The sequence below is a fragment of the Brachionichthys hirsutus genome, chromosome 17, assembly GCF_040956055.1.
Source record: "Brachionichthys hirsutus isolate HB-005 chromosome 17, CSIRO-AGI_Bhir_v1, whole genome shotgun sequence".
Classification (NCBI taxonomy): Eukaryota; Metazoa; Chordata; class Actinopteri; order Lophiiformes; family Brachionichthyidae; genus Brachionichthys; species Brachionichthys hirsutus.
Window position 1 is genome coordinate 5090901 of NC_090913.1, and position 27754 is coordinate 5118654.

At 43.0% G+C, this 27754-nt stretch overlaps 3 protein-coding genes across 3 annotated transcripts in view; all 3 read right to left on the bottom strand.

The window, feature by feature from the left end:
- The window catches only part of tbc1d1 (TBC1 (tre-2/USP6, BUB2, cdc16) domain family, member 1), a 19670-nt gene extending 2348 nt beyond the window's left edge, over positions 1-17322 (bottom strand). Inside the window, 19 exon segments of the mRNA XM_068750826.1 lie at positions 342-674; positions 1070-1213; positions 1391-1491; positions 1886-2044; positions 2358-2519; positions 4501-4689; positions 5915-6048; positions 6200-6313; positions 6704-6820; positions 7192-7455; positions 7923-8071; positions 8791-8910; positions 9164-9286; positions 9860-9951; positions 10721-10853; positions 11326-11430; positions 11515-11604; positions 11990-12526; positions 16717-17322. Coding sequence (XP_068606927.1) covers positions 342-674; positions 1070-1213; positions 1391-1491; positions 1886-2044; positions 2358-2519; positions 4501-4689; positions 5915-6048; positions 6200-6313; positions 6704-6820; positions 7192-7455; positions 7923-8071; positions 8791-8910; positions 9164-9286; positions 9860-9951; positions 10721-10853; positions 11326-11430; positions 11515-11604; positions 11990-12526; positions 16717-17322 — 3672 coding nt within the window.
- A 1412-nt stretch (positions 17323-18734) lies between these two features.
- On the bottom strand, positions 18735-25791 carry pgm2 (phosphoglucomutase 2). Its single transcript, XM_068750818.1, has 13 exons — positions 25652-25791; positions 24612-24779; positions 24279-24470; positions 23878-23961; positions 23476-23669; positions 23171-23360; positions 22989-23086; positions 22621-22801; positions 21573-21666; positions 20810-20939; positions 20545-20737; positions 19896-20029; positions 18735-19554 (listed from the first exon to the last, which is right to left on the bottom strand). The coding sequence occupies exons 1-13, from the start codon at positions 25709-25711 to the stop codon at positions 19455-19457; spliced, it is 1818 nt and encodes a 605-aa protein (XP_068606919.1). The 5' UTR covers positions 25712-25791; the 3' UTR covers positions 18735-19454.
- Positions 25792-26187: 396 nt separating this feature from the next.
- The window catches only part of zcchc7 (zinc finger, CCHC domain containing 7), a 40341-nt gene continuing 38774 nt past the window's right edge, over positions 26188-27754 (bottom strand). The window contains exon 10 of the mRNA XM_068751195.1: positions 26188-26855. Within this exon, the coding sequence (XP_068607296.1) occupies positions 26266-26855 (590 nt within the window). The 3' untranslated portion in view covers positions 26188-26265. The remainder of the gene's footprint in view (positions 26856-27754) is intronic.

Sequence of the window (27754 nt, forward strand, 5' to 3'; positions counted from 1 at the left end):
TGCTTAGAATACATCAGGATAGGGCGGGGCGGGGCGGGGCAGGCATCACGGTGACGCAGGACTGCTAAGGAATGAGAGGGAAGGAGTGGAGCGTCGCACAACGTATGAAATTAACGATTTCACATTGCTGTAATGATTCCATGTAGCCGTGCACATGCGCAGGCAAGCGCTCACACGCACACAATAATGCTCGAGTGCAAGAAACCAGTGAAACTAGTCTGAACGTTTGAATTGTAATGAAACAATGTTACACTCATTGAACAGAACAAGACACTTTGCATTATAAATGCTTTACAGCTTTCTATACAATCATATTTGGCTTTCAATCTTTTCCTTATAACTGGATTCGTGAAACTTTCCTCCGTCAATATCAGCTCAAGATCTAAATAAGAAAAAGGCGAGAATTTCATTACCTCTTTGAGCGCCCCCACTTTGACGGTCTTTCTTTGCTTTTGAACCGCCAAATCCCACGATCAAATAAAAATATGTGTACACCTAAAATATCGAAGCTTACCAAAGACCCTGGCAACAAAGCCGAGAGGGAAGTGCGAGGCAAATGTAGTGAGAAACCACGGAGTGGCGTATAAGCTCGGCCCGATCTCCTGCTGCTCGAAGTGGGTGTGAAGATCCCGGTGGTAGTCATGGAGCAGCCGCGAGAGCTGGTACATCTGAATCTGGCAGGAACAACATACCAGAAGTTATTTTAAGTGCTTAGCATTTGTTAGCTATCAAGCTTTAAGTCTCAACGCTCAGTTCCAGAATCATATATTTCAGCAAATTCAGCAGGTCTATTTATTTTCATTATTATTAATTTATTGTTCCTGTTACAAACAATTGTTATTATATTGGCCAATGAAAATACATAATCAGTCAGCTTTTAAAAGAATACCACTATCAGAAAGCTAATTATATAATGAAAATACAACAACAATGGGGAACAGAATACAAGCTTGATACATCCTGATGATGGATATTGTCGGGCTGCAGTATCGGTATATGTTTCACAGTATACCAGTGTAGGACAATGGCAATGTATATTTGTTTGAAAACACGTGTGTGTACTTTGTACCTGCAGGAAAATCATGTCAGGCCTGTATTGTTTGCGGAGCCCCATTTCATACATTAGAAACTTGAGCATGTTGAAGGCGTCCTCTTCTCCCATGTGTAACAACAGCACTCCAGCAATGAAGGAAAGGCCCTGACAGTAGCCCACCTGCAATGATAACAGCATTGAGCTCGACGGCTACGCACACAAAGCAGTGGGGAAAAGAGCCAAGTAGATAGGTGACAGTTCTATTTAATCCATCAATTGAAGGGGAGAAAAAAAAAACATAAAAAATAATGAAATGGCAATAACTTGAGAAATAAAAGTAAAATAATTCAATGATACCTCGGGGTCCAGCAGTGAGTAGGCCTTTAGTAAATTATACAGCGACAGTTGTCCTGCTCCCAGCTGGGTTTGGAAATATGGATGAGTGGGAAAGGTACGACCTAAGACATAAAAAAAAGACATGAAGTTTACAGCAACACATCTGCACCATCATTTCATAACAGTGTGGCAGACCCTTTATTGGATTGCGTGCTATTTGGCCCACCGGTTATCTAAACGAACGCAGAAACCACCGGCAGGTGATTTCCACGATTTAACAGTATCCCCCCCCCCCCTCCCTATCTTCCCTTTTCAGGATAAAAATGATTCATCTAATAATAATGTAACAAAATGAATATAAAAATCTTGATATTAATTTGTCAAAATTTCATTCAAGCCTCTAATTATCATCCAATTTTCATGTCACTTCAACTTTATACTAGTAATAAATGGACAGAACTGCACATTAACACACTATATACTTGGTATAGTCTGTCTGTAGTGTGTACCACCTACCCAGATCTATGAGGATAGCATGTTGCTGTGTGGTGAGCTGTTTCAGCAGCTCTTTGTATGGCGTCTGACTGCTTGGGGGTCGGGAGGGGATAGTCTGTCTGAGCAGGTACTGCTCAGAGAGAAACTTCCAGATCTCACCGCGATGCTGTCTCGGGACTCCTGGGGGAGATGACAAAGGACAAAAGGACTAAAGCCAGCAGAGGATGTTTTGTCACTCAGTCCATCGCGGGGGGGAGGAATGTTAGAAAGTGATGCAAAGACAATGTGAAAATAAAAGTCTTAGTCAGGCACCGAGGATGACGTTTTTATCATTTCAAGTTGATAAGCAGAATACTTTAATAAATGCATATTTTAACAATAGTCTACATATTTTCAGTTTTGGAACATTGTGCATTAATATTTGGTCAATATTTGCTAACATTTTATTTTCAACAGACAAAAACAAAAACAGGTATAAATACAGAGCTTGTACCTTGTGCGACTGCAGCATGAACGGTCTCAGTGTCAAATTTGACTTTTTCCCTCCCAGGCGTTCCCAGCATCTTCTCCCAGACCAGAGTCACGTCCTTCAGACATGGAGTGATTTCCTCATAGTCCAGCTTCAGGCGCTTATTCTGCAGATCGCTCTCTGAGTCTATAAAAATAAATGCACAGGAAAGTCATGTTGAGAAGGGTTAGTCAGTATAGCCAGAACAATGCTAACTTTACAGAAGGTAAGAACCCCAGCACCCATCTGGTTCTTGTACATATATATATTTTTAAGTGGAGCTGTGGTGTCATTACTTTATCTGTACACACCTCGGCTGTGTTCTTCTTACATGCTAATAACGACCGCCGGCCCATTGTAAATTAGGGAGCTACAGAGGACTGAGGTTGCAGGCGGGGAATCCGCTGTGGAGCTTGCTGTATTGTTTCACATTTCAGCCAAACTTTCAGTCCTGACAAACTCAGGCTTTGTTTTGTGCAATGGTCTTAACATAGCCTAAGAGCTAAACATTACACACGCAACCCAAATTCCATTGCAACATGTTGACACCTGTGATCAAAGAGGCGAGAGCACACCCAACACCCTCATCGGTTCCTCTCTTTTGACAACGCCCTTCCTTTCCCCTCCCCAATCTAGAAACCCAGTTCGGGTTTTCTTCTCACTTTTCTGCCAAAATCTCACAAATTTCTTTCTTCCCATTCAATCCCACATTTGTCTCATCCCTCAACCACGCTCCCTCTTCCTCCTTCCCCTTGGACTCTCACATCCTTTCCGCTCATGTGTGATGTCCATCCAGTGACCAGCTGCAACTTGGGAGAGCAGGAAAGAGTGACATCATCATCATGGGACAGAAAAAAACAGACAACAGTCCTTTCCTGCTCCAACCTGAATTGACACCTTCCAGCTAAATTGTGATTGCATTTATAGTGACACTAAACAACAACATTTTGGAACAAACAAACGTCAGAGACATGGAAATCATTATTCAGTGTATAACATGAAATAATTAATTACAGGAAAACAAAATGGGAGTGTCCTGGAAAAATGAATTTAGATAACAGAAAAAGAAAGCTTTGCAGGAGCCATCGCTGTCATATGCAAAATAAGAATAGAGTCCTTGGCTTTGTCATCTGTTTTATCAGCTGTCAGAAACAAGCGGAGACTGGTCCATCAGGGCTCATTCATTGGCTGCCAGAAAGGCCCAGTCTATCTAATCTCCAACCTTTCCCGATCTCCTGATTCTCATTTCTGCCTCTTTCTGTCTTGGAAGCAACTCAATTATTATAACAAAAAAGACAGGATGCCACAAAGATAAAACACACATTCACTTTTACGGTGACATATAAAACGAGCAGCAGCGAGAGATACAAACAGAGAGGAACGGAATATAATTTAGCCGTAGATGCCCAAGAGAACCAGCACACACTGATGTTTGTGTTTAAACAGATTTAGGCCAATGCCTCAAATGTTTTGCTACATACTTAACCCATATTCTTGCTATATGGGCTGTCATTTGTATCTGAACGATGGATGAAGTGTTGCGTGTGTGAATTAATGCTTTATTTACAATGCAGGTATTTAGGTGTGGCGCAAAGCTCGGTGCGCGCTGCCGCGTGCCAACTGGGCCAGCAAAGAGAGACAGTGCACTTGGCACACCCTAAATACACCAGGCAACAGGAACAACACTGCACACACAGACATGCATCACATAACATGAATATTTGTAGTGCAAGTCTTCATCATTTCAACGATTAAAAGCAGATTGATCAGCTAACCCATCGGTGTGTAAACGTATGTTGCCAGAAATGGAAATCTAACTCTTCATGTAATTCAAAAGCGTCACGGTGATGTCACTGCCGCCGAGTGACACATTCTTCTTGACGTTATGCAGAGACCACAAATTCCAGTAAACTTTCCTGTACCAGGAAGCAGTAACATCTAATTTAATTCAACACCTCATCATCAAGCGAGTTGAACACAGCAAATGTCATAGTACAGCGGAACCTCGGTTCTCCATCGACTCAGTGGTCGAACAACTCGGTATTCGATCAATTTTTTAATTGTAATGTTGTGAATGCATTTCCATGAAAAAAAGAGTAAAATAGAAGAAAGAAAGAAAGAAACTCACCCTGCAGTTTTTGGTTCTCCCTCTCCATTCTTTGTAGCAGGATCTGCTGCATGATGGCTTTCCTCCAGAGCTCCTTCAGCTCCCCTTTGCTCCTCTTCTTCCTTTCCACTGTAATGGGTAAGTCCCTTCGTCGAGCGGTCGTCTGGCCGACACAGACTCCAGCCCCTTCCAGACATTGATTCCTCTGCTCTGAAAAACATAATTTATATACATATATATAAATACACACACACATACATGTACACGGCACAAGGAAGAAACTGCCAATGCTACGTTAGCTCTTCCTAACCGCACTACCCATAATACCCATGAGGCTGCATTTATTATTCAAGTCATCCGGGCTCATTTTAATTGATGTTTATTTCATATCTGAGAAAAAAAAGCTCAGTTTTCCACATTAGAGCTAAAAAATGTGATTCTCATTTGCTCCCGGAAAGACTGAGGTGATCGATAATGTCCTGTTATATGGACATATGGACAGACAAGGAACGCATGATCTTAGCCCTTATATCATACATCAAGACATCTCTTTAGCACACAGAAGATGCAAGAGAAATATTGGCCTCTTGTCCTGGAGACCATTTGTATTGACAGGGCCGACGGGGCCTCAGGGAGGGAGAGAGGTGCGCGCCAGCACTGTTTACAGTACAGTGTTTACCTGGCCCTGTAATGCAGCCTCATAGGTAGCACAGGGAGAGTCTCCCTTGGGCCGGCCCAAGCCCGGATGAATGCAGAGAAATGACATCCGGCACAAAACTGCCAGAAATAATATAGAATCGTGAGTGGCCTGTACGGAAAAGCATTAACGAACGATGGCATCCGACAGGCACGCATGTACCACATAGAACTCATCCATGGCTGCTGAGAATTAGGAACGTTTAGACTTTGGCACCCCCTGGTGGATATACAACGCCACACCATACGACAGTGACCAATTTGTGTTGAATCAAGTCAACTAGACCTGCAGGAAAAGCTTGAAGATTTTCCCCCCGCTTTTTGTGCTACCGGGTCGCGGGTCGTGCTGGAGCCTATCCCAACAGTCAAAGGGCGAGAGGCAGGGTACACCCTGGACAAGCCGCCAATTCATCACACACACACACACACACGTATGAGCAATGTAGTGCAACCAATTTGCATGTTTTTGGTGTTGGGAGGAAGCCGGAGAACCCGGAGAGAACCCGCGCAGACACGGGGAGAACATTCAAACTCCTCACAAAAGGCCGCAAGCCTGATTCAAACCTGTGACCGTCTTACTGTGAGGCAGCAGCGCTGACCACTGCGCCACCGTACTCGTACTGCATTTTAATTACGTTAACACATTTCCAGGTGTCTTGAACAAATTGTCAAATATTTTAAGCTGTGACTTTAGTCCCATACGTGACCTTGGAGAGGACACAATCACATTTATACTAACCATTGTTTTCTGTGTTCTTCTGCGGCGTCGCCACTCGTAGGAAGATCTGCTGCCTCCACGAGTGGCGGTGGCTGCACAGAGCACATTCCCCGACGACACAGGCTGCATTTGGTGTGAACAGAGCCGTTACATCACTGAAACACAATCAAGCACACACATGCAAATGGTTTAGGGGCCACGTTACACTGGAGAAGAAGCGTAAATGATCTGAAAGCAAATTATAACTCAGATGAAAATGCTAATGGGAACAGGATTTACTTATTTTTTTGGCGTACATGCATGTACCTTCGCTTTGTCTTAGGGGAATCATTCTCTCGAACAGGGGCCAGAAATTGAAATTTCAGAAAATTAGGAACAGAGGAGGAGGAGTGAAGACGAGCACGCAGACCACCGAGAGGCCTGAGATGAAGATATGGAGGTGAAGAATTAAGTAAAAAAAAACACACACACACAAATAAATACAAAATAAAAGGAAAACTAAGACCTTGTTCATGTTCAGACAGCAAAAAATGGAATTGTATAATCCTTTATGCCTCCATTCATTTCTATCGTAGGGAATCATCTCGAATTCAGAATGAAAATAACGAAAACAAACTTTTGACGAGGCGTAGCTTGGATAGCATTTAGAAGCTGTCAGTTACAATTTAGCATTTCTCCGTCTGAACAGGGCTTTTTACGCAAGAGCAAGAAAATACATTCAAAAGAAGGTTCAGAAAAATTCTTCCAGCATTAACGCGAACTAAGAAAGTGAATGTCATTTTCCAATGAAAGCCAACGCAGGATTTTCACCTTCTTTTATTGAGCCAGGCGCCAGTAGAAGGTGAAGAAGGACGAAGAGGAGGGAGAGGAGAAGGAAACGAAGAGCAGAAAGGAACAGGACGAAGAGCAGAGTCGGTTGGAACTTGTCTGAGAATTGATGCAAACAAAGGAGGTGAGAGCAAAGAGCAAACATTAAAACGGAAGTTAACAGAAGATAGAAGGCATAGCTGAGATCATCTCTATGAGAGAAGTTATAGACGTGTAATGTATAATCACAACTCATTAGTAATAACACTGTTATCAACTGTCCGGGCATTAAAACCTGAAATGAAGCCATGTAATACGGTTTTGGTGAATTTATTCACTAAACCAAGCGTTGTACGCTCGGTTTGGAAAAAGGCGTTTATTTTAAATCGAGCAATATTTCTTGATTTGCAAAAATAATCAGCATGACCACAAACACATGGTTACTTGCTCATCCCGACTGTTTGTGTACCAAACCTACACGCACTCCTTACTTGCTGTGGTGTGGAGCGTCCGTGCTGACGGAGTAGTGCCGCACAAGTCTGGCCTTGGCCGCTGCGGTGGGGTCCTGGGGTGAACACGTCTGCGTGAGCGAAGGCGAGCACTCGGAGGAGGACGGGGTGGGAAGGTGGCTGAACGTGTTGGCTCGTCGGCGCACGCCCTGTTGTTGGGCGTCGCCGGGTGAGGAGGAAGAGGAAGAGGAAGAGGAAGAGAGAGAGCCATCAAGGCATTTCAGGTCTCCTGTAGAGTTGTGGCACCTGAAGATGAGGAAGAAATGATGTAAGGAAGAGTATATTGTGTGCGCCTGCATGCCGTGCACACGCACGTGCACACACACACACACACACACACACGCACGCACTCATAGGTGGCTGAGAACCCCCACAGACAAATCTGAACCACGTACTGCGGTGATTAGTAAGCAGCGAGTAAACACGGGTTTGCCTCTGATTGATTTTGTCACCATCTCCAAAAATCATTGAATGAGAATTGACGGACGCAGCCCTGTCCTGTCCTGTCCTGTCCCGCCCTGTCCTGTCCTGTCCTGTCCTGTCCTGTCCTGTCCCATCAGCACTAATGCAACAAGGACTGGGATTGCTGCTGACAGTAAAGATGAAGGAGCAGCTATCACCTCCTTCACCCTTTGAACTGAAAATACCTTCCTCGTGTTAAATCAAATACAACAAGCATGGACTGCCCCGGGTGTGAGCATTTCGGTGTTTACCTGAGTGGGCTAGTGGGTCGCAGCTGGGTGTGGTCAGGCAAGGGGTCACCTGAAAAGGACCGGCTCTGGCTGCTATTGACGGTACACAGGGAAGAGCTGCCGTCGCCTCCTGCACTGCTCTCCCTCTGAGCTCTGGCCTTGCTGCTGCCCTGCAAAAAACACATGCCATGATAGATTGCAGTACATACAGTATATTTATACAAAATGTCATGTCGACATTGAATCACTTAAATTCCAATTTCAATGTTCAAAATGTACATCTTATTCATGACTATGTAAAGAAAAGAAAATCAGCTCCTCTAAAATGTTTGTGTTTCCATGTTACGTCTGAAAGCGCTCACAAGTTTTTGTTTTTCTCCACCAGTACACGTCAGTGAGTAAATCCCATGTGTGAAACTTGAACTGGTTTTAAGAAGAGCATCATCTCTCAATGTGTGATTTCCTGTGTATTTGTACACAGAGGACGTACCTGAAAACATCACTGAGCTAATGACATTGCAATGCGAGTACAGCTCTTACACTAAACACTTCCTGTTTCTTGCTCTGTATTGTGAACACAAACATACACACACATTCCATTATTGTTCCACAAAGCACGTTAAGATATTTAGTTACTTCAAACTAAATATGCGTGTGAAACAAGAAGTTTGGGCTTTTTTTTTTTTTTTTAGCGTTTGTTCCCCTTTGTCCTTTTAATTTCGCTTTCTAGCTAAAATGCAAAACTTCCTGCAGTCTTCTTCCCTCTCCCTGCTCGGTTTCATTTGGTCCGAATCTCATTTACGTTAGTGTTAGCTCATCACACAGGGTAAAAATGACCGCTTGTTTGTTCTGGAGTTCATCTGAAACTAAGAAATTCAGATTAATTTACCCTCCAAATCCCCTCCAGGGACTCGGTAAGAGAGCGCTTGGCTCTATTTTTGAACTGCTCGAGCCGCTGCCGACTGCTGCTCTGCTGCTGAGCCTCGACCAGAACCGCCTTTTCACCATCCTGCGTACACGAGAGAGAAAGCAAGACAGTGAGTGAATTAAGAGAGGTCCTGAGAAGTATAGCATGACCTCTAAAAGTATAAAACATTGGTGAACTACTCTTTCATAGAAACGTTGTCACTCTGGATGAAATGGTAAAACACGATTTGAACAGAAGGCTGACACAGAAGTGTAAATGACGCTCGGCTCAGTAGCCTCTCCCACTGAATCAGAACAAAGAAAAAGAAACCCACAAAACACAAACATATGCTTACAAAAGTTACATTTGTGTCTCCAGAAAGTGTGTGTTGATGGTTCTCTTGTCTCTCCTCATACAGATTCCTCAAAGAGGCCATCATCAATTCATTCTCTTCCTGCTCACTCTTGGGATGAGGCTTCTGTAACACACAAATATTATTTTTAAACAACATTTTCAAACTTCGCCAAAAAAAAAAGAAAGAAACGAAAAAAGATCAGAAAGCATCAGTTCATCATAAAATGTTCAAATGTCAGACTCAAATGTCTTTGAAATCATCCCCGTCATTTTAGATCTCTGTTCTGTTGAAAATAGACTTGCAGGAAATACATTTTATTTTCGACTCAGATCTTTGCTTCACCTGGGATTCAGCTATATTAAATTATATTACATACTCTACTGAATAGTTTTATTCTGTGCTTCAGAACTTCAATTAGGAGAGGGTTACGTGAGAGGACTCAGAAACGAGAGGATCAGCTGTGACCAGCTCGTGGGACCATTTAGCGCTACTTTAGCATTGTAGCTCAGCCGTACGACCAGCAGTGACATCACAAAGAAATGTTTGACTGCTTTCGCCTCTCAAGAAAAATCACATCGTCCAGCCTTAGTCCCATTTGAAAAATCTCACCTAAAAAAATACTTGAAGGTCCACATTCTCATGGGGAAAAAAAAAAAAGCGTTTCAAAAGGTGTTTCAATTAGAACAGACCACATACCGTACACCTTTCAAAGACTGAAGCTTGCTCTTGGTTGTCCAGAGTCGCTAAATGTTTCTGAAGCTCTAGCTTGGTTTTTGATGGGTGCAGACCTGAAAAGAGACGCAACATATATATATAAATATATAAAAAGGTCCAGCTTCTGATCATGACTGGTTTTTGCAAACCTTCAAAGTAACTTTAAAAGTCAAAGGGAGACACAAAAAACTCAAGGGAGGCGCAGTCTTTCCAGAAAACTATCATTCTGGAAAGACTGACCTATGGTGATTTACTTATTTATTGAGATGGGGGAACAATTATTATCCCCAACAACAAAAGTCGGAGGTTGCAAGGACCTTACTGGGATCAAGAAAGCGTTGCATTCATTTTGATTCAGGTACAAATGCTGATCATGAAAAATAAAAATAGATCAATCCATTGAATAATACCAAAGAACTCCATTCAGATCCAAATCATAATCTTGATTATAATCTGCACCTGGGAAATTAAATATATATATTTGAAGGAGTGCACAATGCCAACGTTTTAAGAACAATAAGAGTAACAAGGGTCCCTTTAGCCGTTTTGTGGTGGCATATCCATGATCTGAAAAACGAGGCATCGTAACAGATGAAAAAGCCAGGTCTTTCATATCTCGACTGATTTAAATATTTGTATATAGTACCGTATTACCTTGTACAAAATCTTAAAAGAACACCTGACACAGCAATAATGAGAGCCATGGCCCTTCTGTTTCTTTCCAGTGTTGGAATAGTAATGTCTTTCATTTATTTACGCAGTTAGAGGACAGTTTCGACTCAGCACATTTGCATAGAACAGCAATGTAGGGCGAGTTCTAAACAGAGCGGAGGTGCCTTCTACCTTCTATTCTCTCACACAGGCTGTGGAGCTGAAGTATGGGGCAGCTGTCGCACTGTTGTCCGTGGGTCTTTGCATTTTGCTGCAGGGCTGCCACAGAGAATGCCTGCTTCAAAGTCAGCATGATCTCATCCACCTACACAAGCAAAACAACAGTTCTCGTGCTTCCTTTATCCATCATCATACAACCGTTCAACAATTTCTCCCGTGCATTTATCGGTTTGCTTCCCGACTGTATTCCACTATACTAGAACAAATTCAGCCGACTTATGATCTTTTCAGAAACTGCATGAGTGAGTCAGAGGCAGGCCCATCAAGTGTTTGATTTAATGTTCACAGCACTTCCTGTAGCACAAATTTAAAACCAAAACAACCCATGAGGTACTAAATTAAACTAAGCGGACTGATGCTGATACAGAATTATCTGAGTGAAATACAGGGATTTCCACTTTGGTACTTTTTGTGTGGATCGGCCTCATGAATTACTTCAAGAATCAGACTGACTTTGTTCAAAGTTTAAATTTAAATTACATGGAGGACATAAAACATTAATCACATTTCACACACAAAAAAAAGACACTTTATTCCTAGCATTATTCAGATCTCACCAGCGACTCATCGGTGCACTGGAAGATGTAGCAGACAAAGCGACAGCTCCCTCCTTCAGTCGTCTCCCTACAAATGAAGCCAAAGTGATCCACGTGACGAATACCCTGGAGAAACAGAGTCGATGTTTTAAGGATTTAGAATAGACAGGTCAAGATGGCAATTATGTGGAAAATCACGGCGCTTCATACCTGTGAGCAGAAGGATATTTCTTTGAAACTCTTTTCTATGGCAACTTTTTTAGTGTCTGGACTAACCATGAAGATCTGGGATCTTCCAACCTGGGGAAAAACAAAAACAAACAGAGTTGCTAAGTGTCTCTGCGCGTGCAAGTTTGTGTTGCGTTCGAGGTGTTTGGACAACAGCCTTAAAAAAATATTGTTAATAAATTGTCTGTAGACTATTTCAGTAGCGTAACACAGGATTATATGGCAGAAACGTTATTTTGTCTATAAAGTTGCCCCCCCCAAAAAACAATCACATGTAAAACGTTTGTTCTAGGAACGTTTAAACTGTCATACATCGAGGTGATGTCATCACGTTATTAGAAAGGCTATTCTGTCGACTCTCCACAGCGGTGGATATAAAAGGGATTATGATGATCAACGACAGAATGTAGTCGATTAATTACAGCACAGTTGTTCCGTGTCCATGCAGGACGTGTACCGTGAACAGCATGGTCCTGTTCTCTTGCAGGCTGGTGGGCTGCACTCCTGCCGATTGGGTGTGACTATCAGGAGCATTGGTGTGAGAAATCTCCGGTGAGAGTCCATTCTCATCCAGGGCCAGCAGACGAGGGAAGCTGGCGTCTCTTTTAAACAAGACGGGACGCTTCTCGGAGGCTGGGCTGCTTGCAGGATCATCGCTTCTGTCGCTGCCGCCGTCGAGACCATTGGTTCCTGCTCCGTGGCCCCACCTTGAGGTATGCAACTGGCTAAACTTCTCAATGCATTCATCGATCAGGGCGGGGGGAGCTTTCTTATGAGCGACACTCGCGCGGCCACAAAACAGCACCTCGAACTTCTTAGCAAATGCCGCCGGAGACACAACATTGGAAGATGTGACGGCGGATGTGGAGTGAGAGGAAAAACATTTCTCAGAAGGATCAGCATCTCCACTGGTTTCCCTGGGAATGATGGTTATCTCATCTTTGCGTGCAAAGCTCTTGCCAGCCTGCCTCAGCGTACTGATGATCTCAGGAACCTAAAGAGAAAGCAAACATCTCGTCAGTGCAAGAAAGAACAAATACATTTTATATATATATATAAAACAAAAACAGAACTACAGCTATGAAAGGACAAATCAGGGAATATGAAATTACCCCTTCATTTTATTTTATTCAGATCTAGTATGCCTTTCTGAAACATAAGTAACACACAAAGCACGAGTAACACTGTTGGGTGACGGTGGAGAAAACTGTTTTCAGTCACATCTAGTCAGCAGTTAGAGATAATAAACAGACAGCTGACAACGTTCACCTTCTTTGTTCAGCAATACTAACTCAGAAATGCAGAACTTTCTTTATCAAGAAAAATGTAGGAAATTGTCTTTTTTTTTTTTCTCAACTGTGAATGTTTATATAATGAGGGCAGCGTCGAACAGATGAGCCGTTGCTCTGGGCTCTTGCTCACACAGAAATAGTTTTCTATGATCAAACGTGCTGAACATGTAAAACTGTTGGATGAGTAATTAGTAATTAAACCTTTCTGATGGGATATTGGTGTAATAATCGTTTAATAGTCATTACAAGTGCATAATATAAGGTTTAGTGGTTATATTTACATTTTTACATTGCCATTTGTTTTTGTTTTAAACGGCGCCTGGCACAAAAAAGGTTGGTGCACAGATGAAAATCACATTTGGGCTAGCAGATGCTAAGAAACTAAAACCCATATTGTGAAAACCTGATCATGTCTGGTGATCAAAAGCAACAGCCTGGTTAAATAGTTCTTCTATTTTTACAGACGGTGGGTTGCATCTGCATTCATTATCTCCCTCGTCACTGATGATTGCTTCAAAGTTTATAGCAGCTGTTGGTATACCGCGGGCATTATCAAAAGACTGAAACGCTGCACTGTTTCCACACAATGCAACTGGATTTCTATTTAGATAAGAGTCCAGTCGCTTCTTGAGGAATCCCTGCAAAGAGTAGTTGAATGGATGGCTGGATGCAAGAATGGATGAATGAAAAAATACCTAAATAATGGGTAAAAGACATACTGCACTATAAGAAAAGTGATTGTAATACACCAGTATGATCAAAGTGAGTAAATTAGATTTTCTACATTAACATAAATGTATATTTCACTTGCAAAACTTCATTCTGGGAACTGAAAATGAGAATTTACGTCTCTAAAACCCGAGCCAGTGTAGAAACTCAGTGAGAAACCAGCGAAGTCACACTTCCGTACTTCCCATGGTCATATGACAGAGCTCAAAGGCGTTCAAAGTCCAAGAGCTGCACAAAACAAGCGAAGCATCACCGTCAGGAAGTGGATCCGCAAAGAAGAGGGGAACACGGATATTATTTCAAGATTCTAGACCAAGAAATGTCACTAGACGGCTTACACGGCTAGCCACAAGGCAGTCCAACACACTGACATTACAATAGCGGAATTAAAATGCCACTTCATAGCGCAAAAAAGATCAATCGGAGATGATAAAACGCAACGTGATAACAGGGAAACAATGCAGGGTTGTTTCCAATATGCTACGTTGAGTCAGGGTTGACTGATGGCAAAGAATAAAGCTTCACAGATAACCCCGATGTTCTCGTCACCGTGGTTACAGGATGGAAAATGAAACAATCAAATGATTGTTACCATTCCAGCCATTGTGGAGAAAGGGGTAGAACTTTATTGTCAATCTACATCTCCTTTCAAAAAGTAACAAAAATACTATTTATATTACAATGCTACAAACCGAGCGATAATATGATGAAACTCCACCGTTAAAATCAGCGCTGCTAACTGAGGTTTATTTTCATTAACAAAAGTTGTTCCTTATGAGAGGAGCTAAAACTTAAAATAATTATAATAATGAATAATAAAACCTGAGTGACCCCTAAATACATTCAACCAAAAAACACTGTCACGATCAGCAGGCCACTGGATGACGTCACTTTCCACCCACTTCTTGACCGGTTATGGTAACGTTACTGTACTTGACCAACTAGTTAGTACATAGCAGGGAGTCACATCAAATAAAGTTTATATGAAGGACAGGAGTTAATAATAATAATAATAATAATAATAATACATTTTATTTATATAGCGCTTTTCTAAAAACTCTAAGTTAACATGTATTAAAAGTTATCTCATTTTAATTTTCAAGGAAAACAGACATTGACATTAAGGGGGAAAATGTAACAAAATAAAAGTTACCTAAATAATTTATTATACCCATAATTTACAGCTAACTTTCAACAACAGGGTGCGCTAATGTTGATGTTTGCTAACCACTTCGGCTAGAGCTAGCCAACTTTCACACTTAGCATAGCAACAACCAGCTGAACTAAATATGACCGCCGCGGCTTTCCGGGGCTAAACTTACATCTTTCTGCTCCTGCTTAATGCTGAACAGGTTGAGTCGCTGGAGTCGTGCTCGCATCCCATCCGCCATAAACTTTACAAAGTCGAGATCTGAGGGGCGTTATTGCGCTAAAACGTTGCGTGCGGCAGTGTGTGGGAAAATCATTTCTGTGGATTGTTCATTTTCCTGACTGAAGTTGAGGAGCCGTCAAGTTTGACGACATAAAACTAAATTTAGTGTCAAAGTAAAATAATTCCAGCCACTTCAAGTGGAAATAGTTCTCAAGACGCACTTTCTTTGTGCCTTTGTTTTGAAAGTCAAATGATCCAACTTCCGACTTTGCTCCACGTCGCTGCGATGCACGTGACGCAGATACATCCGCGGACATAGTTCCTGTCCGGGGCAGTTCAAACTTAATTTTGTTTCATTTTTGTAGATTTCGTCTGTAGTTAGTTTTCCCTCTCCCGCTACTCTTTATGATCACATTCTGAATACAAACCCTTGTTTCGTTCTTTGGGGAATTCAAAATCCGCTAGCCAACATCATAATATTTGACCGCATCACCGCGGATGAATCTTTTCCATTGTAGATAACATGGACAGTTTCGCACTGTATTGGTATTTCCATATCCTCAGGTGACAAATGGAAAAACTAATGAATTTGGCTTTTCTAAATGTTATTTTCGGGTATTTTTTTTTATTAGGCACCACCAGATAATATTTAAGAACAATTCAGGTCATTTCTGAAAAAAAAAAAAATCATAAACATTATCCTCTGCCAACAAAATGTGGAGGCTGTAAGAATACCCAATTATTTGTTTTTTTCTTCTGCAAGATTTCTCTAAAAGGTTCAATGGTTACTGTTGAAATGTGTAAAGGTCAATCTCGGAGCAGTGATATGATAGTGGTTGATCATATTTCTGAGGTAGACCCAGAATGGTTGTGAATTCTGGATCATTCTGTAAATCAAAGTAAATAAACCCAGATATGCTGCTCCAGCATTATGCACGTTTGGATCCTAAGAAATGTATATTCAGAAGTATATGTATATTTATTTGGTTCTTTAGTATAATTTTAAGGTCCAATCTGCTGCACCAATACAGCCATGAAGCACTGAATCTATAGATTTTCATGCTTTGTGTGGATTTAAATGGACAAAGGCTTTGAAGTCATTGGTAAGTTGGACACGGCATACAATTGAGATGCAAACAAATATCTGGCTTGACTCAGACGTCAGCTGCTGCATTCAGAGGACGTTTGCAGCAGTCGACATGTGGGCGACAGTTTGAAAAGATTAGAGGTCCAGGTTTGTCGTCAGTAGTGCGTTTGCTGCTGCGTAAAGGAAGTGAGGTGCACGAGGATGTCCGTACTGCTAACGCAGCAACCAGTTTATCCTGCTGTGGGGGGTATCATTACAGTACACATTTCAGGACATTGTTATTATAAAGCTTCTTGTTGTGAGGCAACAGCACTTACCACTGCGCCACCGTGGACTTGCGGTCAGGAAGATGAATGAACGGATGTTATAAAGCCGATCCCTGTTGCTCCAGTAACACTCAGTTTCTTTCTTCTCAGTCTAACATGCCACATTTCTGTGAATCTTTATAGCTTGTGCTTATTTTGTTGCTCTTCTTCCTAATTTATGAAATAAATTAACATTTATTTGAACAGTGCATGTATATTCTGTTGGAAAAAAGAGACTATGTCTACAGATCCTGTTTGTTGAGGTCAAATTTCTCTAATATAAAGAAAGTTAATTTAATCTTTGCAACAAAGTTTTTTTAAATTTATTTTACATCCCTCTACTACCTGGCTGAGACTGCTACACTACTATCGTACCATCCGATTCACACACACACTGACCTTGGTTGTGTCTTGGCACTGGAAGACATAGCAGGCGCAGTCCGGGGCTGCTCTGACCAGGCAGCCGAAGCTGCTGGGCTCCTGGCTGTTGTGAATTAGCTTAGTCACCTGGTGAGGATGGCATTCAAACAGCACGGTGCGTGTCAAAGGGTCCCACACAACTCCACCTCCCAGAACAGACACGCACTGCACCCATGACGCCGACACACACAGGAAAACGGTCCGATTACAGCTAGAAGGATCCATCGGTGCACTTCTGGTACATCCGGGCCTCTGAACAGCTTGAGGCTTGCTGATCTCCGCCACCACCCAAGGCAGCATGGCCATGGTGGTCAGATGGTGGACTGACAGAGAACCAATCAGTGTGAGTTTGTATTGCACCTCCTCCACCTCCTCCTCCTCCTCCTCCTCTCCTCCACTTGCTGCCACTCTTTTGCAAGCAGACGTGTCTTTCTCAGAACATATCGTAGAGGAGGCGATGCGTGAACGTGGTGGACTAGAGCAGGGTTTCTCTAACCCCCCAGGCGTGGGAGGAGATTTGAACCCTCTGGGTTTCACTTCAAAGTAGAGCCCCTTCCTGGCCGGCGTGTCCGGAGGCCGCTGCATGCTGGAACCTTTGCGGAACCTGCAAACATCAGTGAAACGTTTACACTCGTGTGAGGAAGGACGGCCATAGGGACGCAGTCGGATTGCTATACGTCTTGCCGTCTGCACGGACTCACTGCAGTGTTTGGAGCCAGAAGGTCCAGACTGGATGATGGGCCCGACCACCTGGTGTTTACCCAGCCGGGAACACGTGGGCCACGACTGACCTAGACTTCCCCCGACTTCAAGGACACATTGAGTGTCATTTTTAGGCCAATCGTTAATCCGTCAGGAGGGATATAAAAGTGCAGCTGACCCCCCCCCCCCCTCCCCCCAGAGACTTCAAAATCACTCTGACCAACGATATGTAGAAAATGATTCTTTGAATTCAAGAGGGGAAAGCTAAAGGCAGCAAAGTCGTTAACATTAAAAAATGTAATTTGCGAATCGCATTGGCTACAAATTAAATTGTTTTGGTTTTACAATAATAATAATGACTTGGTTTTATAGAGCGCTTTTTCAAGGCACCTTTACATTGTGTATTATTCATTCACTCCATACTTGATGGTGGTGAAGCTACTGGTGTAGCCACAGCTACACCGGGGTACATTCAGCTGCCCCGGGGCAGATACAGCTACAGCGGGGTAGATTCAGCTGCCCTGGGGTAGATTCAGCTACCCTGGGGCAGACTGACAGGAGCAAGGCCCTCCTGAACCACCACCGACATTCACTCACTCACTACATTCACACAGGCAATCTGGGTGAAGTGTCTTGCCCAAGGACACAACAACAGTGGAAAGATGTGCCAGAGCCGGGAATCTAACCGCCAACCTCTCCATCATAGGAAGACCCGCTCAACCACCTGCGCCCCAGATTTATATAATACAGCATAAATTAATCATCTTAAATTGGCTGAGGGGGGGGGGGGGCAGTACAATGTCATACAGGTCGGAGAGCTGCACAGTTACAGCAAAAATAAGTTACGTTACTTCCAAAGAGCGTTACCCTAAAAGTCCGGTGCCGCTACTTTACGCACAAAACGGGTTTCTCTTTTCTGCCCGCACGACGTTGTTCAGAATCCAAAAAAAAACACGTCAAAAGGTATTCTAGTCCAAAAATACACGCAGAGTATTTGAATCGATTTTAAGCAATGTGCTACTCACCTGTTCGCGCGCGTCTTATGAGAGATCCGTAGCAGCGCAACCGGCGTGTGTGTGTGTGGGGCGCGAACCGTGCGTCTATCGGAGCAGATCAGGACGCACGCACGGCTGTAGAATGGAACAGCGAGCTCCACGCACGCAGCTGTCTCTCTCGCGTGTGAGTTAATTATAGAAGACAAACCGCTGCGCTGCGTCTCCCCCGGTCAGACGGGGGCATGACGCGCACCGGCTGATGCAGGTTGTGCGTGCGTAACGCAGTCATTCGTCTCAACACCAGTTATAAATCCACTTTTATTGAGCACAACTGTATTTCCAGCAAAGCATTTTGTCATGAGATGTTTCTGGTGTAAAAAAAAAAAAAAAGGGAAATAAAACTGCATTCGTGGTGCAGAGAGCCTTTGAACATGACTCGGGGTTAAATAAGGTTTTTTTTTCCTCCATGCTTGCTGAACGGAGTAGTTTTAAATAATGTTTTTGTTTTTTTCTGAATATCCTTTGTTTTATCTAATTTATGTTGGAAATAAACTTAATTTATTCACATCAAGTATCGAGCAGTGATATTAAACAGTTACTTTCAATGTTAAACCTCATTATTAATTAAAGGTTTTACACATTCAAAGTTTACAGCAGTTCAGAAACTCATGAATGAAACCATATAATATCCATATAACACTGCAGAACATCGGATAGAACAGTTGCTATTTACACGCCTCTGCATTCATACCGGTTGATCCTGAGGCGGTGTCGGGTGAATGCAGGGGGGGGGACTCCGGAAGGTGAACATTTTCACAGTTGTGGTTTAAAATCTCCAGCACAGGAAAAACCGAACCCAAAACAGGTGAAATGGTGAAAAAGTGGACTTTTTTTTAACGACCAGGTAACAGGTGCCTCTGGATAAACTCTCGGGAAAACAACCCGACAGTGACTCGGTTGTGCACCAACCATTCCCCTTGTGGACGGGTCAGACATTACACAACGTGCCTTTCAGCGCTGCTACGGCTTCGGCTGCAGCTTATTCTTCTCTGGCTCGAAGAAGTTTTCAACGATGGCATCAACCAAGTCATCCAGCTCCTTCTTCAACTGCGTCACGTCACTGTTCAGAGACCCGACAAATTAGAGGGGGAATAAATAAATAACACAGTTACAGATTGAACTCGTCGGAACACACTTTTATTTCCTGATGAAAGAAGAGACTTGAATCTTTCATTTGCCAGGTTCAGTGTTTGCATAGTCATAGCCCATAATATTCCGTGGGTGTTGAAAAATAGGGCAAAATGAGCTAAAACTGCTGGCACTGAATGAGTTAAAGTTCTGATCAAGCAAATGCAACAATTCTTTTATTCCAGCGTAAGGATATCCTGATCCTGTTTCATATATTGCAGCTACTGTCTAATCTAAAGCTGCTCAGCTTCCCAGGCCGCGACAGTGACCTACCTGTCACCCGGAGCAGCACACAGTTCAGTGTAGTATTTTATTTTGGGCTCGGTGCCACTGGTTCTCATGGTGGCCACGCCACCGTTGGAGAAGGAGAAGGTGATCATCTGACTGGAACGGGAGGTGGGAAGAACCTGGAACGCAAGAGACATGAGTGGGAAAACAAGATCCAAGGAAGGCCGCCTTGGAAACAAATTATGATGATGATGAATATATTCATTAGACAGAATGTTAGAGTACAAGTACAGTCACACAGTAGCATGTATTACAGTACAAATAAAGTCAAACATCCTGTCTAAGAGGAGCATTTCAAAAAAGCCCGTGCGGTCTTGTTTCCGTTGAAAGTCCTTCGTACATAAATCATCGACAATTAACAATACAAATAAAAATAAAACCAAAATTCAATAACTCAATTGATGCAAAGTAACATTAGAAAAATAAAATGATTTCACACCACCGATGCAAACTAACAATAAAGATAAAATAAATTACACCACTGATTACACCTCATCAGCGCTACGAGTCTTCACAGTGTTTCTGTGTCAACGTCTGGATCTACTGCAGCAGGAGATGCCTTTTAGACGCGATTAACAAAAAACATTGGAAGCGTGGGTGTGGACTGTGCACTGCACGGGATGCGTGTACTTACAGCCTTGTTATTTGGCTGGTTGCTGTCATAACCGGTAGTTAAATCTCGTACTGCAGAGACGGAGAAGCGGCCGCACGCAGTGGGATACGAGTCCTTCCCGCCATCGTGGTTGCGCAAACGCTCAAACATGCCACGGATCACATCCTTATCGTGGCAGATGAAATAGGAGTTGCTACTGATGTGGTAGCCATACCTGAGGAAGAGGAGGAGAGAAGAGACAGTGAGAGTCTGTTTCACTTTATAGTTCAGGATAATCTTGTCTTACTCTTCATATATGGCACAGAGCTGCCGAGACAAGCTGGTTTTTTTCATGGCCAGATAGGAAGTCATCTCTCCTGCTATGGCAGCAGCACTCACGCCATCCTTGTCCAATACAGCGGGACTACACATATACCCTGGAACACACACACACACACACACACCACACACACACACACACACACTTAATTCCAACCGCAGTATTCCTTTGCTTCTTTAACTAGCAGCATGTGCTTTGACATGTGACTGTACGGTAATTACAGCGCCATAATCATATTACAAACCCAAACTCCACGTGACCGGATCTGATGGCCTGATTAACAAAAAAAAAAAGTTTTTTTTTTGCAGTAGAAATACTGGCATTAATCTAATGGTTAAAAGACAAATTTAAGCACGTTTAAGCAGTTAAGTCAATTGAGAATGAATTCTCTTTTTCCAATAACGACCTGGACCTAAAGTTGCATGTTTTTGGTGGTTGGAGGAAGCTGGAGAACTCGGAGAGAACCCACGCAGAGACGGGGAGAACATCCTCACAGAAAAGCCTCAAGTTGGATTTGAACCTGCAACCTTCTTGCTGTGAGGCAACAGTGCTAACCACCGTGCTGCCCAAAACATCAGAAGAATCCTTTTAGAGTGAAAGGTCAACATCATGTAGATTCTTATGAGAACAAACACTTTTAACGCGATGGCACACAGAATTCCTCATTACAAAGTTCCACTAAATTTCCTGGTGGACAACATTATTTTTTGTGTGGTGTATTCGTGTGTACCTATGGCCTCCTCGAATGCAAACAGAACAGTCTTCTCCTGGTCCAAAAGCTCTCTGGCTCTGTTTCCCATCCATTTAAATCCAGTTAGAGTTTCCTGTTCAAACAATCAGCATCAAGTGCGGTTTGAAATGTCAACACTGGCAAGTCTGAAGCCTACCTGAGACAAAAACGTCTCCAACAATACCATTAAGCCACAGTTATTTTAAATCACCATCACTGGAAGTGGCTGATGATTCTTTATTGCTACATGTTTTCTTGTAAGAGGAAACACGGTAACATTTGGAAATACGAGGACATAAAATCCAACAGAAAACTCTCCGCCCTTTTAAAAGCAAACAAAAGCTAGGTTTAAGTTGTAAAACAGGAACAAAAAAAAGCTTCAACATCAATGAGCTCTTTCTATCCAGCAACCTAATGTGGATTCGGGTTTTAATTAGGGACGTCCCGATCCGATCTTGTGATCGGATACGTGGCCCGATCACGTGCCTGCAGACTCGAACGGAATCGGGCGTTACCTCCCGATCAGGACTCGGATGTATATGGATAGTTATTTTCATTACTTGTTATCAGATCTGGAGTTATGCGGTGTCACAGAGTGAGCCCTCTCTACTCCAACAGAAACAGCAGAAATGCAGTGTGATGTCACTTCCTGTGACACTATTGGCTGAATGTTCAAGCGACGCCACAGAAGTGCTCTGTTTAAGAATTAAATGTTGAAATAAGATGAATAAAATGAAAAATAAGGGACATCCTGGATCCGTTTCTTTACTCGTCTTTATTTTATTTTTTATGTATTAAAAAAGTATCGGATTGGGAATCGGTATCGGTTCAAAATCAAATGACTCGGACTCGGGAGGGGGGGAGGGGGCAAAAAGAAACCCTGATCGGGACATCCCTAGTTTGAATACAGATCATTTCAGTTTGTTTTGTTACTCTTTACAATATTGAACAATAGTAGTTTAAGAGAGGTACGGAAGAGAACAGGACAGACCGGGATCTAATACAGTGTCAACAGTGAGCATGATCTACCAGCCAAACGACAGTTCACCTCAAAATGGAAACCTTCCTTGAGAGCGATGGCGCGCAGTATCTTTGATGAGACTGTGCTCGACAGCATGTAGAGACTCTTCACGGCAGCCGCATCGGGGCTTTCCCGTTTCCAGCAGCGGAACATCCACCAACCAAGCAGCGCGCCCAACTCATTACCAGTAAACACTCGCCACAGACCACTGATGGAGAGATGGAGAAAACGAGAGAGAGAGAGAGAGAGACAAAGACATGATGGCTGACTCAAAATCTATAATTCCTCAGAAATTACTATGGAGGATTTTTGAAGGATGGCTCTTGATGTGCTTGGACTCAACATTATATAAAATCCTTCCATATATATATATATATATATATATAAACACAGACCTCTCCTGCTTCTCAGCAACTGCCAGTCGATCAGCATCAGGGTCATTTGCCAAAACAACAGTGGCCCCCTCCCTCTCTGCTTGAGCAAACGACAGAGTCTGTGAAAAACACAACGTCTCTGATTAAGAAGCGCGGCTTAAATCCTGCGTACGACTGCATGTGCTGTGAGCTCTGTGACATACCAGGACTCCCTCCCCCTCCTCAGGATTGGGATATTTGACCGTGGGGAATTCGGGGTCTGGATCTTTCTGTTCCTCTACAGCATATGGCGGGTGAAGACCAAAGGCTTTGAAAGCTGATTGGACAAAGGTATGACCAACGCCATGGACAGACGTGTGCACTATTTTCACCTCTGAACTCTTGTTTATGTCCCTGTGAAAGAAGGGTGTCGAGTGAAGACATGTTTCCCTTTTAATTCCCCCCCCCCCCCCCAACATGGATTAAAAATCATTTAAAAGGGTTAAAGAGGCAGTTTTCTGTGATGCACCTGTGGTGACAATGCTTCTGGATGGCTTTGAAGTATTGCGTGTTGATCTCCTGGTAGGGATCCTTAAGCAAGGGGTTCTTTAAGGCCCCCTCTGCGTCCCAGGACTCGGGCCAGGGCTCCAAGTTCTCCTCTATTGATTTGGAGATACCTTTGTCATGAGGAGACACAATCTGGGCTCCATTCTCCCAATACACCTGAGACACACGGAGCAGCAGGAGACAGACAATCTTCTTATTTTTCCATTTAACTATAGAGGTTCATGTGTGTGCACGATTGACTGTGTGGCCCTGCCGATGAACCGGCGACTTGTGCGGAGTGTACCCTGCTGGGGCAGGCTCCAACAAACCGTCTACGGATAAAGAAAGAATATTGGTAAGCGAAGCAATAAATGCAAAGTGTTACCTTGTAACCATTGTCCTGTTTGGGGTTGTGTGAGGCGGTCACCATGATGCCTGCACACAAACCCAGGTGGGAAACTGCGAAAGGCTGCAGGAGACAGGAGAAAGACACGTCAAGTTCCCAAAACATTTCAAGACTAGAAAAAAAGCCCTCAGATGGATCATCATCAAAAGGTTCTAAAGTGTTCTCGGTATCTTTATACACCAACCATGAAAAGTAAAAGTGAATCGGATTTGAAGTGTATTTAACCTGATTTTTGAATCCTTAAATGTAATAATTTTTCCTGACCTCATTCAGATCCAGATAAAATTTGGTGGTGAGATAGAGGTCCCTACTTTTAAAGCATAACAAAAGCTACTGACTGAACAAAAAAAAAAGATGATGATGCAAATTGAAGCGATTACCACAAAGGGTGTCGGGGTGATGTCACAGAAGAGGTGGACAGGAACTCCTTTGCCTATGAATACAGCTGCAGCCAAACGGGCAAAGTGCTTGCTACTGCCTCCACTGGGAGGGTGGGCCCGGGCGTCATAGCCAATCACCACCCCTCGTTCCTTCAGGTTCTGGAACCTCTCCTCCAGGTAGCAGCAGAAACCCTGTCGGAGAAGAAGCATTCGATGAAACAAAGGAAAAGCTGGACACTGAAAGGATTGTTTTTGACAGTCTCAATTGACTGAGTCGAGCCGCACCTGCGACTTGATGCTTAATTTTGGGAGGCGGTTTAACCATTAACCAACCTGTGTGGTTTGGATAATTGTGAGGTCATTCACACAGGAAATGCCGGGACCCATGGCGGCTCGCAGACCTGCTGTACCAAACTCCATCCTGGAGGAGAAATATTGCTTCAGAGCTTCCACCGCCCCCTCTTTGAACAATTCCTGCACTAATGACGCAGTTTTAGTATTCTAAGGAGGGAAAGAAGAAGTAATCCGGATTAAACACAGGAGAAATCCTCTCAATTTATCTCCAGCCAGAGATAAAGTTCACAAAGTCAGGACACATTTCTGACATCCACTCTTTTCAAAGAGACAATAAACACGTTTGTACCTCATCTGCTAAATATATTAGTTCCCCGTCTTAGAGACGAGGGTCTGATCACTGTCATGGATCAATTCTTATTATTATTTGAAGCGATCCCTGGCAAATCGGTCTAAAAACACAAGAATATACTTCTACTCCATAAATACACAGACAAAAATAAATAATTATTCCTTATAAGATATAAAAATCCATTTTGTTTGGGGGCTGCCAATGTTGTTTACTGGGGAACTTAATAGCAGGGTGCGGGTGCCTCCACTCGGCCTAGCATTGGGGCGGCATGCGGAGGGGGGGGGGCTGTCCGGCTGGGCCTGGGGGGCTCTGGGCTGGTGGGCCTGGGGGGCTCTGGGCCTGGGGGGGCCGCCTCTCTCTCCCTCCTCTCCTTCCCAGGGTGTTAATCATAATCAGGATACGGTACTTTAATAATCCCGGAGGTAAATTATATCAGCAACAATGCTGCACTCAACAAATAAACAGAATAATTAACAGTATGTACACAGTGCAGAAATAGATTTAAAAAAAAAAAACACAATACAAACAAATACTTAACAGTTCCGCACGGAGCGCGGAGATCGCGCTAGTAATACATTTAATGAGTAAAAAATGCATAAAATATAACCGAACGATCCGCAAGTGGACCGAACCGAACATGTTGTAAATCCAAGCAGCAGAGTAGCGGAGGTCTGCGCTCTATGAGGGCTTTTCTGAGCTAACGCTAGCTTGCTAGCTTCGCGTTTACCTTGTCATACTGCAGCCACTGCTTGACAGCCCGGTCCAGGCTGGTGTCGCCGCTCTCCATTTCTCTTCTTTTACCGGGTAAAGACTCTCCGGATCCCCGATTAGTGACTCCGGTTCCACGGCTGTGCGTAAAGACGGTCCCGTGACACCCGACGCTCCGACACATGCGCTGTGTCGAAACACGGTGCAGAGGCGTGGCTCAGTCACGTGACTAATGACACAAAAAGCACTTTGTGTTTTTTTCAAATAAAGTTTTATTTCACAACAAATAAGTACGTAAACAGTATATAAAGATCATAGAACAATTGCAAGAACATTACAGTCTATGCATTCACAAGCCATATCTTTTTCTGGGCCGGGATTTGAACCGGCGACCCTCTGGTTGAACTGCAATGGGCAGACTGTTTTTTTTTTTTGTCTCAAATATCCTTCATTTAAATAAATAATTACCTAAATCTTTATAGAAAAGCTTAGATTTATGGAATAAACCAGCGAGAACATGTCTCAGCTTTCTCCCAAATAACACAATGAATCATCCAGAGCAGAATAAAGTTTTATTCATCCAAGACACGGCTGTGATAGACTAATACATAACACACGTAATAAAAACTGATGCTATCTGCTGCGCTTCCTTTGCTTGATAGTAAACAGGTTCTCATCTGTTGGGTACACCTGTGCATCAACATTTTTATTAGCGATCCTCCTAGTTTGATTTCTCTTCATCCTCCTCCCTCTCTCTGGCTTTGACCTCGACCTCTGAATCTCCCCTGTCCAACATGGACGGTTTGGTCTTCCATCACTCTGTCCTTTTCCTGCCACTGGGTTTTTCATCCTCTTATGTCTCTTCATCTCTCTGACTTTTGATTTGCCCCCACCTCTGGGAAAGTCATGTGCTTCATCAAAGATGAGTTTCGTTGGCACGTCCCTCGAGGTCGGGACGGGTCTTTTGGGTTTCCACGTTTTCACGGTGCTGGTGCTCTCTTGCTGGGTGCACTTCTTTGTTTTAGACGTCGGAGCCTTAAAGTCATACTTGTCAGTAAAGATGATGTGGCTCGGGCTGGGTTGTGGGTCGTTAGGGCTTTGGTGAGGTTTATGGTTAGGCTGGTAATTATTTTTGCGATAGATTGTTTTCTGTTTCTTCTTAGGAGGCACTGGAGTCGGGGGTATCTGAGAACCAGCCGTGAAAAAGCCATTTTTCTTAAGTTCTGGGGAAAAGACAAATAGAAAGGATTTAATAATAACTCATTAGATTTTTCTTTTTTTAAACAGGTACGTTACAGCTGCAGAACGAGCATAGATTGAATAAGTCTTAAGTATCAAACCCTGGACTGGAGTGTCACTGGACTAAAATACTGAGTCTAAAGAATACACCCCTGCTTTCAAAATGTTCAACATGGGTGCAAACAGCTTTATTACCAGTTTTGTATTTGGTTTTTGTTTTGTTGTTGTTGTTTTAACGACATAGATGCGTCTTATTTTGCAACAATTAAAAATACTGATGAGTAGGGATGTCCCGATCCGATCGGAATTGGACGTTACCTCCCGATCAGGACTCGGATATATATGGATAGTTATTTTCATTACTTGTTATCAGATCTGGAGTTATGCTCCACACAGAAACGGCAACGCGTGACGTCACTTCCTGTGACACTATTGGTTGAATTCTGGCTAAACATGGAAGCAGCTTGAAGCTCGTCGCACGAGTACCGTATGTCTACAGTATTTTGAAGTGGATGACAAAAACCTTGCGATTGAGGTGCTGTTCATTTTATTTTAAATATTCGTATTTAATATTTCCTGTTTCTAGTCCAAGTCCAAAGTGAAAAAAGTAATTTATTTATTACTTGAATGTTCAAGTTATGCAACAGAAGTGCTCTGTCTTAGAGTTAAATGTTGAAATAAGATTATTAAAATAAATAATTTTTCTTCACTCGTCCTTGTTTTTTTCAAAATGTATTATCGAAATATCGGATCGGGACTCGGTATCGGTTCGAAATCAAATGACTCTGACTTGGGGGCAAAAAACCAATCGGGACATCCCTACTGATGGGCCATTATCTCCATGCATAAAATCACCTGTCCCCTGGGTTCACTCTCCTGTGAC